Raw genomic sequence first — 12,302 nt, 5'->3', positions numbered from 1 at the left:
GATACTGCTCCTGCACCCGCAGGCCCGGAGATGGACCTGCTGTGCATGCATGGCCACACATGGAGTACTGTACAGTGCAGTACGGGGCAGTGGCAGCGACACCTCGGCCGGCATGTATGTACTGGAGTAGACCACTGCCTGCCCGTAGAGATACGATTACTGCCCATATAAAGCCATACAATAGAGAGAGGGGGGGGAGAGAGAGGGGGAGAGAGAGAGAGAGAGAGAGAGAGAGAGAGAGAGAGAGCAAGTAGATGCAGGGCGAGCCGCTGCAAAAAGACGACGATGCACATGCTGGCAGGGACAAGCAAGAGTGGACGAGAGACGGAAAAGGCCCAAAAGAGGGATGGAAATATTAATAACGGTGCATTAATGATGAATGTGGGATATATACACCTACTAGTAGTATCTACCTTACCTATCTACCATCCTACCTAGGTAACTTACCTACCTTACCTATCTACAGAAGACATGTACAGTACAGTATAGTACAGTACAGACAGAGGCAAGGCAAGGCGAGGCAAGGCGAGGCAGAGGCGGAGAGGCAGGTCAGGCCAGCAAGGTTCCCTTGGTTCCCTCCCTGTCTGTCGTCTCTTCCCCACACACCCCCATTTTACCCCCCCACCCCCCCCCCCCAGATGCGCCCGCCGGTGGAGCGGCCTAGCGTCGTCCAGCGGTTGCTGTCGCCCATCATCAACTGGTAACGAGGCACGCCAACACATCACCCCACGGGTCACACCTTTTTTTTTCTTTCTTTCGTTCTTTTCCTTGCCCAATTCTCCTCGCCTGGCCGGCATACACTACAGTACTCCGTACACTTCTCTCTATGCTACGGAGTAGACGTTTCCGCATTGTGTACAGTCCGACTCGTCGCCGTCAAAGTACCTGCCCCGTCCACACTCGGGCCCTCAACGTGGCCCCGAGAGCCGCATCGTGGGCTCGCATCCCCATCTACCTTTGCGCGTGCATTTCCCAACTCTGCCACTCCCTCGCTCTCCCTCTCCCTCTCTCTCCCTCTCTCCTCCTACACACCCCTCTTCACCCCCCCTGGAGAGCGCTTGCAATAAAAACACACAACATGTCTCTGCACGAACCGGTGTAAGCTTGCCCGCCTGCCTACATATATCTCCCACAATTACAACATACCTCGACGCTTGCTTGCAGGCTCGTCGACCTCGACTCGCTCTCCCTCTCTTTTACCCCTCCGTTTCCCTGCCTCACACATCCCAGCGGCCTCGTCTATTTGTCTTTTCCCCCTTTCCCCCATCCCCCTTTATCTTTTCCATCCTCCGGCGGCCTAATTGCCTCTCTCTCTCTCTCTCTCTCTCTCTCTTTCACTCTCTGCCCGACACCCTCTTCCTCCTCTCCCTTGGGGCTCTCTCTCACCTCTCACTCCTCCTTCTTCGGCCTCCCCGTGTCCATTGGGCCTCACTGCAGACAACCTGTTTGTGATCTTGCCTCCCGCCCCCTCCTTGCCTCCCCCTCTCGGGTTCGTCAAATTTTGGGTGGCATATTCCGTCTTGGCTCGCCTCGAAAAAAAAAAAAGAACTCGTCCCGTCTGCTGCCACGCGGGCAACGACACGTGCAAACCCCGTCGTCGACGCTGTTCCCACTTTTTTCTTTGTTGAATTTATCCTTTTTTTTCTTCTTCTTTCCCACCCCCGGCTCTCTCCGCTTCTTCATCAGCCCGCCGCCTCATCGTCAATTGCCGTCTACCAGCATCATGGGTGGCTTCTACATGCAGTACCTGGAGAGTAAGTCGACCAATTGAGCCCCTCTCACTCATGCCTCCCTTTATATCTTGTTTCCTTTCGCCGTGGCCGTCCCTCTCCCAGAGTTGGCCGTGAGCGGTGTAAGTGGGGGGGCGGAAGGCGGTTGCAGTATGTGCGTGAATTGCTGCCAACGAGCGAGTCGAGACCAGAAGCCATGCAGTCTTTGGACACTGCCGGCACGAACCTGCGTCTCATAAAAGCAATCTATCTGGGTGCTTGGCGGTTCCCTCTCCCCGCGAGTTGGGCACGGCCCGTCATCTCCGTCATGTCCCCCTACTACCATGCTGCTCTGCTCTGCTTGCTTGGGCTTCGACGCAGCAGCCTCATCTGCAGCCCCTTGCCTGCTCAGGGGGCCTGGTGCTGCATTGATCCGGTTCGACGTCGCTGACCCCTGGCCTTCCCCCTTCTAGGTCTCTGCCGCCGGCGAGGATGGACCGATCCCTCGTACGAATGCTACCGAGACTCAAACGGCTACACCTGCCTCGTCCTCGTCAACGGCCGCGAGTACCAGACCGACCTCGCCTACGAGTCGGACGTCCTGGCCCAGGAAAACGCCGCCATGCGCGCCTTCATGGTCTGCCGCAACTTCTCCGTCAACGGCGGCATGCTCGCCCGCAACGGCATCGTCCAGGGGCTACCCGCCGCCGCCGACACGGGCCGCCACCGCAAGAGCCGCCACGCCTCGTCGCGCGACAGCGGCGAGAGCCGTGGCCGGAGGTCCGGGAATCACTCCAGCAGCAGCTCCACCGCCTCCTTCGACTGAGACGGCCCCTCACGTCGAGTTTGGCCGCACCGGGAGCCTCCGGACGGGCACCGAGTTGGGGGTCTTCGCCGTGTCCGTTTCCCTTCTCTCTCCTCCTATTCCAACCCGACCCCGGGCACAACTCGACGCAGCAGCCAGCGGTGCCTCTCACACACCAACACCCACACCAACACACACCTACATATACACGTACAAGAAAGCGGTTGAAAAGCTTCACGGCAGTCCCTAGAGGAGATACCGAGTGCATCATCATCCCCGGGCAACCGCCCCTCGACGAGCATGGATTGAAGCGCGCAAGGGTGAGGAAACTTGGCCAACATAAGGGAGGTAAAGCGACGCGTCCCTTGAGCATTCACGATTCTTATTTTGCCACGACTTTACGACGATACGTAACGACTCATCTAGAAACGATGTACCTCAGCTCCTAACGGCCTCGTCATGTTGGATTTGTTTCCGTTTCTCTTTACTTTCCCGGTTTTTTTCTCTCGTCCACTTTTGGGCTTCTCTCCTCAGAGTTGGCTGGGCTATCTTGCGTTGGACGTTCTTGGTATTCAAAACTCCCGCCAGGGCATTGGCTCGCTTTCTTGAGGCTGGCTGATTGTGGGCCTCGCTCGTGTTGTGCTTGGACAGGACCAGCATGATGGATGCCTGACCTTCAACCATTCTCATCCAGGCTTTGTTTTCCCCGGCCTACATCCGCTGGAAAAGGACGCTTCACCAGGATCGGGAGCCGTCGTCTATGTTTATTGCCTTGCCTCGGAACAGGAGGCCGTGTTTCGTGTTTGGGGAAATCATGGCCGTGGGGCATTTCCGGTCTCTTTCCTCGTTTCTTTCCTTCTTCCTTTTGTCCGTTCCTGGTCCCGGGAGGCTAGACTTGAGTCCGATTCTTGGTTTCGGCAACTGTTCGTTCTTGCAGCGAGACGAGAAACAAGAGGGGGCGGTGGCTTTTGCCTTTGATCTTATTCTTCCTTTTCCTATTTTCATAATTTGGCATTTTCCAGCGAGCGAGCGAGGGACGGCAGCAGCAGCAGTCTTTCGTTCTCGGCCAACTCCCTTCGCTAGATGTTTTTCTTCTTCTTCCTCGTCTCTACCTTTCCTTGTCCTCTGCCCCCATGTTGCCCTTGTGGATTGTGCGACACAGCGATGATGGCAATGATGAGTTCAACAAAGAAGAAGGACAAGGAAAGAAAAAGGGGGCAAATCAGAGATTGAGCTTGGATGCAGGGCAAAACGGGTGTGCGCCAGCCACTCGGGGCTGGGCGTTGGCTTGATGGATTATGATGATGTCCCAGGAGCTTTATGATAACGATCATGACACTTTTCCCCTTCTCGCTACTCACCTCGGCTTTCCATGGCAGTCACTCTCTCTTCCCTGCGCGCGCGTGCCAAGGACGGAACGCGCTCTCTCTCGTGACCAGGAGTCGGCCACACACAGCTTTGATGCGACTTGAGCGCTCTTTGGCCCGGCGGCTTCGATGGCAGGGCCGGTCGACCGAGTCTCGTAAAATACAGTGTGAGAAGAGCTTGTCAAGGAGGCATTTTTACCTTTGCAAAAGATGGAGGACAAGGTCTTTGAGGGCGGGGAAGGCCTCGACATGATAATGGCGCTGCGAGGTGTCAAGGGACACACTTGTCTTTTCCTTTTTCGCATTTGCAGAGCGGCCGCATGGTCATGACTGGGTCGATTGTTCGAGATGAGGTTTTGTCCCGCGGTCCTCACGGCGGGTGAGTTATTGAATACGGATCATGGGAAGCCGACTGGTGGGTGGCCCCGAGTCGAAGATGCCAAGGGGATTGCCAGGTCGCTTGGATCTCATCGACGAGTGGCAAGAGTTGCTACGTGAGAGCCAGCGTTGTGAAAGTCCAGGAAGAAGGCCTTTGGTTGCTCCGAGGGCCAATGCCATGACTCAAGGCTACAAGCTGTTGGGTATGCATGAGAATGGACCGCGGGAACCATGAGGGACAGACGACCCCGAGTTCGGAGTTGAGACCAGTTCCAAGATCAAAGTCTAGAAGCGCTGGAGGTTGAGGGGGTAAGACATGATGGCCTGGCTAATGAAACCCTTGACGAGCCGGTGATTTTCATATACGAATACGCAACCCCTATCTTGATACAGGTCAGACGGGCCCCCCTGTCGGACCTTTCGAGGCGAGACGGCGTCGCGTGACAAGGTGACTGTCCGTCATTAAGCTTATCAAATAGAGTTTGGACAGATTACAAGGGTCCCGTCTAATTCTACGACAAACCTCGCAATGCCGCCTGGTGAGCGTAATTGGCTCCCGTCCGGCCACTGATCCTGACGAGTCGGACCCTTTGGCCACGACGGCGCGGGATGCCCGAGCTCGGCTTGCAACGGTCTCCCCCCTTTATTTTGATTGCCCTTGGTCGTCGAAGGACGGATTCGTCGACGATGGGAAGGGGGTAGGTAATGAAGCGTCTACCCTGGCATAAACGTACGGATGGGCTGTGCACGTCGCATCGCATGACATGTGCAGTTTGCAATGAATGGACTTTGCGTGGGTCGGTCGGCGGCTCGCTCGGAGAGAGGAAGAGGATTCGTCGATGATGGAAATGTCGGCGCGCGTAGCTCATCGCTCGGCGGGAGGCGAGAAGAGAGCGGTTGGCCGTTGTTGATGCAAAATGGGGGGAAGCCGCTCATCACTGCCCGGCGCTTGGCCCTGTCAGGTACTGATATGCCAAGACGGTTCATTGCCGAGACGCATGTATACAGTGCGGCGGGCGACGATTCCAAGCGTGCGGATACTTGAGCGCACTTTCGTCGAGTACTGGCACGTGCATGAAGGATACTGGCAGGTACCTGAACATTGCAACTCCGACGATAGGCGACGCAGGCAATTCCTCAAGTAGACGGTGTAAGTTACCTATTTGGTACAGCCGACTCGCATACAGGGCTTCATTGCCGGGCACAAAAGACTGCGGCGGAGGCTCGCATCATCCCATTTCCTGTTGTCCCGTCTCCTCACTTCCGTCGCCGTCACCCGAAGACATGTTTGTTTGCACACTGCAACGTGCCTAGCGCTGTCCCCAAAAAGGCCCATTCTGTGGATATTACTGCCCTATCCAGCAGCGCCTCCACTGGGCTTCCACAGCTGTACAGATGTACATTCCCTAGGCCAACACCCATTGCTGTCCCAACATGGTGTTTTCACGATGGCTCATTGGAAATAGGACGGGCAATGACGTAGATCAACGCTCATGACACCGTGAGAAAGGGCGTGATTAGTAGCCGTTGCCCTCTAGAAGCTGCTGGTGAGGAATGCAGTGCATCTTGTCCTGGGAGGGGCAAAAGGGGGTAGCAGAGCGGGGACCAATGCCTCGAGTCTGTAATTACCTACCTACCTTACCTACTTACCTGACTGTAAGTATAAGTATCCGTAGTACTTACATACAGACATACGGAGGCATATCCCTAGGACGCGCCCATCGGCCCGCCTCGGCCCCCACCGCATCCTCGTGTCGCGTCGCCGTAGGTACTGCACTGTACCGTTGATACGGAGTACACCCTCGTCTTCGCTCGTGTCGAGTCCAGTACTCCGAACGACTCCTCGCAGTCGACAACTCCCAATCCAGACCACCTTCGTCACAAAAACCTTGCATCTCGCCCGCACGCTCCCAACTCTTCCTCATCTTCCGCGATTCCCGCCTTCAACCGCCCGCCACCGTCCCTTGACGCGCCTCTATACACGTTCGTTCCTGTCGTCGCCTTCGCTCGCTCTTCCCGGCCGCCGTCGTCTCAATCCCGCTCGACTCCTCTCCCCGACCTCGCCTCGTTTCCCGGACGCGTCGCCCGCCTTTTCCATCAGCCACCCCAAGCTCCCCGAGTCCAAGCCCTCTCCCGCCACCATGAAGGGTTCGTCGACCTCGCTCTGGCCAACTTCGGCCCGGCTGACCGACACGCAGGACTTATTTTGGTCGGTGGCTTTGGCACCCGCCTTCGCCCCCTCGTACGCGATGCCCTTCCCCGTCCTGGTGACCAAACCCCGCGCACTCCACTGACTCGCCAGCGCGCCAGACTCTCACGCTTCCCAAACCCCTTGTCGAGTTCTGCAACAAGCCCATGATTGTCCACCAGATAGAGGCGCTTGTCGCTGCTGGTGTCAAAGACATTATTCTCGCTGTCAACTACCGACCTGAGGTTATGGAAAAGTTCCTCGCCGAAGTGCGTTTTCCGCCCCGCATCGTCGCTCTCTTCTTGTTCCCTTCCCGCATCACTCGCTGACACGTCTCGCACCAGTACGAGCGAAAATACAACATCAACATTGAATTCTCCGTCGAGTCTGAACCCCTCGACACGGCAGGGCCCCTCAAGCTGGCAGAGAAGATCCTGCTCAAGGACGACTCCCCCTTCTTTGTCCTCAACTCGGACGTCATCTGCGACTACCCCTTTGCCGACTTGTTGCAATTTCACAAGAACCACGGCGACGAGGGCACAATCGTCGTCACAAAGGTCGAGGAGCCCTCCAAGTATGGCGTCGTCGTCCACCAGCCCAACCACCCCTCGCGCATCGATCGCTTCGTCGAGAAGCCCGTCGAATTCGTGGGCAACAGAATCAATGCCGGCATGTACATCTTCAACACGTCGGTTCTCAAACGCATCGAGCTGCGCCCCACCTCCATCGAAAAGGAGACGTTCCCCTCCATGGTCCGCGACAACCAACTGCACTCGTTCGACCTCGACGGCTTCTGGATGGACGTTGGCCAGCCCAAGGATTTCCTCAGCGGCACCTGCCTCTACCTCTCCTCCCTCACCAAGCGCGCCAGCAAGGAGCTGACCCCCCCTACCGAGTCCTACGTCCACGGCGGCAATGTCCTCATCGACCCGTCTGCCAAGATCGGCAAGAACTGCAGGATCGGCCCCAACGTGACCATTGGCCCCAACGTGGTGGTCGGAGACGGCGTGCGGCTACAGCGCTGCGTCCTCTTGCGCGGCTCAAAGGTCAAGGACCACGCCTGGGTCAAGTCCACCATTGTTGGCTGGAACAGCATCGTTGGCCGCTGGGCGCGCCTGGAGAACGTGACGGTCCTGGGCGACGACGTGACCATCGGCGACGAAATCTACGTCAACGGCGGCAGTGTCCTGCCGCACAAGTCCATCAAGGCCAACGTCGACGTCCCCGCCATCATCATGTGAGGCGCGGCAAACTCACGGCCCAACCAACCGGGAAGACACTCAAAAACAGATTCCACCCACCACTACCACCACTCACAGACATCGCCACTCTCAAATATCTTTGAAAAGGCTATGCTCGGAAGCGGGAACGCGAGACGCCTCTCTTGACGAAAAACCCTTTCTGCTTCACGTGCCCTATATACTTATTATTTTACCTTTTTATTCTGAATCTTCCCCTGAATCTTCTGTTTTCTTTACTTCTCTGTTTCCCTTGGCCACGCTTTGTGCTTTTTCTCAGATCACCATGTGGCGTCACGGGCAAGGGGGGGGGGGATGCTCGAGGCTGGCAAAACAATCGTTTCGGGGGAAGGCTCGTTTCGGCCACCAAGGACTCATGATTTGTATGGCGGCAAGCGGGATGTACGTGTCGTCTGGGGCTGGGGGCCTCGGAAACTGGCGCGGTGTTGTTGCATGGCTGTAGCTGCGGCGCGGGGTGGACGTATAATTAGACGGTAGCCGATGAACGGGGACTCTGGCGCTCAGCCTCATGTGTGCCTCTTTTCATCGTGTTGTGCGTGGCGTTTCAAGGGGTAGGGTCACGAGGTAGATTGCATGCTGTCTGCGGCGGCGCTCATCCATGTCCAACAGCCAACGGCCATTTTGCCTCTTTCCAAACGTCTTTGTTGGTCTAACCCCAAAGAAAGTACACGACCCAAGCTTACTCCCCACATGATATCATACATGAAATGCACCCGGCTCCCAAAAAAAAACGGCTGTACTCCCCAAAGAGAAATAAAGGGCCCTCACTCCTGGTCCAGCACCCACCCCCTGCTCATCTCGACGGCCCTCTCCCACTGCCTGCGCATGCCGGCCCTGTCCGCCTTGCCGAGCTTGGGCTGAAAGACGGTCCTGTTGCTGGCGTTGACGGACCGCAGCTCGTCGGGGTCGGCCCAGACCCCGGTGGCGAGGCCGGCGGCAATTGCGGCGCCGAGGGCCGTCGTCTCGCGCATGGCGGGGCGGTCGACGGGGATGCCGCTGAGGTCGGCCTGCGTCTGCATGCACAGGTCCGAGCTGGAGAGGCCGCCGTCGACGGCGAGTGACTCGAGCGCGTGGCCCGAGTCGGCAGCCATGGCGTCGAGGATGGCGGCTGTCTGGTGGCAGGTGGCCTCGAGCGTCGCGCGCGCAATGTGGCCTTTTTGCGTGTGCGCCGTCATGCCGACTGGGGAGTGAGACGGGTGTAAGCCAACAGCGGTCCCAAAGGGCGGGGGAAGAAAACTCACAGAGCGTCCCTTTGGCATCGTCGATCCAGTACGGGGCAAAGAGGCCGCTGAAGGCGGTTACAAAGTAGACGCCGCCGTTGTCGGGGACGGACAGGGCCACCTCGTCAATGGCCTTGGAGCTCTCAATGAGCCCCAAGTTGTTGAGCAGAAACGTCACGCCCGAGCCGGCGACGGCGATGCTGCCCTCGAGTGCGTAGACGGGCTTCTTGCCTTTGCCAAAGTCGTAGGCCACCGTCGCCAGCAGGCCGCTCTTGGAGATGACGGGCTCGGAGCCGACGTTGTAGAGCAGGAAGCAGCCCGTGCCGTACGTGTTTTTTGCCTGGCCGGGGTTAAAGCCGCATTGGCCGACGAGGGCCGAGGACTGGTCGCCCAGGCAGCCGGCAATGGGAACGCCCTTGAGGGGCCCGCGGGCGAGTGCGCCAAAGGCGGTAGGGTGCGACGAGGGGACGATTTCAGGCAGGGCCAGCTTGGAGCGGTCAATCTGGAAAAAGGAGAGGAGGTCGTCATCGTATTGGAGAGTATGGATGTTCATGAACATGGTGCGGCTGGCGTTGGTCGAGTCGGTGACATAGATGGGGGGACCGCCCTCCCGATCCTTGCCCCCATTGAGGCGGTAGATCAACCAGGTGTCGACAGTTCCGAAAGCCAGGCGGTTCTCCTTGTAGGCCTCGGCCACGGGTTCGACGTTGCGAAGCAGCCACAGCAGCTTGACGCTGGACGGGTACGTCGACAGCGGCAGCCCGCAGAGGTCCTGGAGCTTGTCTGCATTGTCGCAGGCCTTGAGCTCGCGCACTAACGAGGATGTTCGGGTGTCGGGCCAGACGACGGCGTTGTAGAGTGGCTCTCCCGTGGTCTTGTCCCACAGCACCAGGGTCTCGCGCTGGTTGGTAAGGCCAACGGCGCGGATGTTGGCCGGGTCGTAGCCCTTTGAGCGGAACTCGGCTGTTGCTTTTTCGATACACGTCTCGACCGATTGGAGAAGCTCAAGGGGATCATGCTCGTGCCAGCTATAGGCAGATTTCCCAGTTAGCAGCAACGGATTTATTGTTGCTCGCCAATTGGCCAACCTACCCGGGTTGAGGATGCTTGTTGTCGAAGCCCATCTGGTGGCTGGCAAGGGGTTCGCCAGCACTGTTGAAGATGAGGAACCTGGTCGACGTGGTGCCCTGGTCGACGCTCCCGACGAAGACGTCTTCCTTTGGAGAATTCGGCGTGCCATTGACGGCGTCGGAGGTCCGGGCTCGTTTGGCCTCGCACGTGTCGGACATGTTAGGGTCAGACGCCCCGGAATTCCCCCGCAAAATGGCAACCTTGTGAAGGGTGAACAGTTCCAGAAGGCGGGCAGTGGTGGGAAAACCTTGTGCGCCTGCGGATAAGGGGGAGAATCTTGAATGGTGGAGGGAGGGAGTATCTGATCCGAGGTATCGAGGAAATGCCGGAGCCGTGGTTGTGGGTTGCGATAAGACGCAAAAGTTCGAGGCGGACGGGGACGAAGTCCCCACGGGGGGGGGGCCGAGATCCGAGTTCAGACCAACTGAAAGTATGAGGGCATGTGCCTCTCCAGGCTCCGCTGCCCGGCCTCTCGGGGAACGTCTAGCGCAGGCCTTGAAGAGGCGCGGGGACTAGGCTCATTGGTGGAACATCTGCGGGGGGGCGGTTGCTGTCGCATGGTTATTTGGAGGTTCCCCAATCTTTAGCCTCGGTGTGGGCTCGGTGTCGTGACGCCGACCATGTTGACTGGTGATGACGTCGGAGAATACGCAGACGCAGTCATGAGAAAGAGTCTTTGCGGTCCAGCGGTTGCATGATGGAAGATGCAAGCCAATCGTCTTTGTCAGCAGCACAGGCTGAAGACGGAAGGAGGTCGGGGAAGAAGGAAGGCACCCGGCGAAATGACGGTCAACCGCCCCTCACTCGTCCTTGGCCGCGAGAAATTATTCCTCAAATGTCATGATCAAGCCAAGACTTCTGACTCCCCATGGAACACCTCGCCGTCATTGCGTCTTGCCGACTGACTCGCGGCAGAGCTTCTAGAGGCGTCCGATTCTCAGCAACGCTTGGCGGGCTCAGCTTGTCGGCATCCTCTCTCGTATGAATCATACCCAGAGCACCATGCGCATCGAGTATTGCTAAACTTCATCTGCAGCGAATCTAGTCTCATCGCCGTGTCGTCCAGTCCTTGCTTCTTCCACTTCTTACTCGAAATCTGCCAAATACAGCGCCATCCTGACCAATGTGTCAGCCGGGTAAAAGGCATGGAGGTGAGCCCTTTGGAGACTCGGGAGAGCCACTCGCGAAACGCCGTGCTATTCACTGCGATACCCCTGTTGGCCAAGAGTGCCACAGCTCGGGGGAGAACTACTCCGATGGCCATGGCATCTCCGATAACCTGGCACTGCTAGAGGATTTTTCCATCTTTTTCGCCGACGACCTCGATGCCGAGTTGCCAAATCTCGGCGACTCCACAACGGCTGCACAAGTGTCACCGGCTGTCGATGATCTCATAGACGGATCGTTCTTTTACGATGAAGCATTGCCGGAAATTCCACCCGAGGTTGCGGCCGCAAATGCAGCCATTCAGCCACCCCCTTCCAGCGTCATCAGAGCCTTCGATCGCGGCTCAAGATCGGCCGACGAATTCGACCCCAACCTGCTGCACTCGCCGCCAAAGTCAAGTTCTACCGTGACGGGAGACGGCGCTTGTGAGCCACCCGATCTGCCTCTGACCCAAGAGGCTGATTGGGAAAGCATCCGAAGAGACCTCCAGCAATCGGAACCCCGCCACAAAGGAATGAACCAGGCCGAACGAGATCAGCTTCCGCCAGCCCACGGGGGCGGCGGCGCTGCACTACCCACTCCGGCAGCTTCGGCACCATCTAGAGATGCTCGGGTACCAACTTGTCCCGAAACGGCTTCACCAAGCAAGCCCTACAGGACCTTTTTCCACCTCAAGGAAATGGTGCAAGGGAAGCTTGAAATGTACAAGAACCAGCCCCTGGTGGTGTTTGAGTGGTACGCCAGAGTCCTCTACTCGAGTCGCGAGAACTTTTACCGGAAGCAGTACTTTCAGTTCCGCGACCTGTTCAAGGAAACCCCCCCGTACTTGAGTGGCGCTCTTCTCGGCTAGGAAGCAGACGGGCCCCTTGATTGTGCGGCAAAGGCATTCCTGTACCCTCAAAGGGCCGGGGCAAAATGTCACTGCAGGTGCAAGCTGGTCTCCGACGCGCGATCGGAGCTGGGATGGACCGTTGTAATCCTCGAAATACGGCTGACAACGTGGAAGGAAATCTCAAGAGCACTGGACGGCTTGGGGAGGCATGATTTGGACGATCCTGTGCTTTGCTCGACGACTTGA

At 57.8% G+C, this 12,302-nt stretch overlaps 4 protein-coding genes across 4 annotated transcripts; 3 read left to right on the top strand and 1 right to left on the bottom strand.

The window, feature by feature from the left end:
- Positions 1-1,723: 1,723 nt before the first annotated feature.
- HRG_10436 (uncharacterized protein) lies at positions 1,724-2,535 on the top strand (the record flags this gene model as incomplete). Its single annotated transcript, XM_044868907.1, has 2 exons — positions 1,724-1,754; positions 2,183-2,535. The coding sequence occupies 2 exons, from the start codon at positions 1,724-1,726 to the stop codon at positions 2,533-2,535; spliced, it is 384 nt and encodes a 127-aa protein (XP_044716262.1).
- A 3,865-nt stretch (positions 2,536-6,400) lies between these two features.
- HRG_10435 (nucleotidyl transferase domain-containing protein) lies at positions 6,401-7,688 on the top strand (the record flags this gene model as incomplete). The annotated part of the gene is made up of 5 exons (XM_044868906.1): positions 6,401-6,407; positions 6,458-6,501; positions 6,570-6,716; positions 6,792-7,442; positions 7,494-7,688. The coding sequence occupies 5 exons, from the start codon at positions 6,401-6,403 to the stop codon at positions 7,686-7,688; spliced, it is 1,044 nt and encodes a 347-aa protein (XP_044716261.1).
- A 782-nt stretch (positions 7,689-8,470) lies between these two features.
- Positions 8,471-10,215, bottom strand: HRG_10434 (glycerol kinase; the record flags this gene model as incomplete). Its single annotated transcript, XM_044868905.1, has 3 exons — positions 8,471-8,886; positions 8,948-9,954; positions 10,019-10,215. The coding sequence occupies 3 exons, from the start codon at positions 10,213-10,215 to the stop codon at positions 8,471-8,473; spliced, it is 1,620 nt and encodes a 539-aa protein (XP_044716260.1).
- A 965-nt stretch (positions 10,216-11,180) lies between these two features.
- On the top strand, positions 11,181-12,074 carry HRG_10433 (uncharacterized protein; the record flags this gene model as incomplete). The annotated part of the gene is made up of 1 exon (XM_044868904.1): positions 11,181-12,074. One exon carries the CDS (start codon positions 11,181-11,183, stop codon positions 12,072-12,074), a length of 894 nt encoding a protein of 297 aa, XP_044716259.1.
- Between the last annotated feature and the right edge of the window lie 228 nt (positions 12,075-12,302).

This window comes from Hirsutella rhossiliensis (assembly GCF_020360975.1).
Source record: "Hirsutella rhossiliensis strain HR02 chromosome Unknown scaffold00015, whole genome shotgun sequence".
Taxonomy (NCBI): Eukaryota; Fungi; Ascomycota; class Sordariomycetes; order Hypocreales; family Ophiocordycipitaceae; genus Hirsutella; species Hirsutella rhossiliensis.
This window is presented reverse-complemented; position numbering and strand designations above follow the sequence as displayed.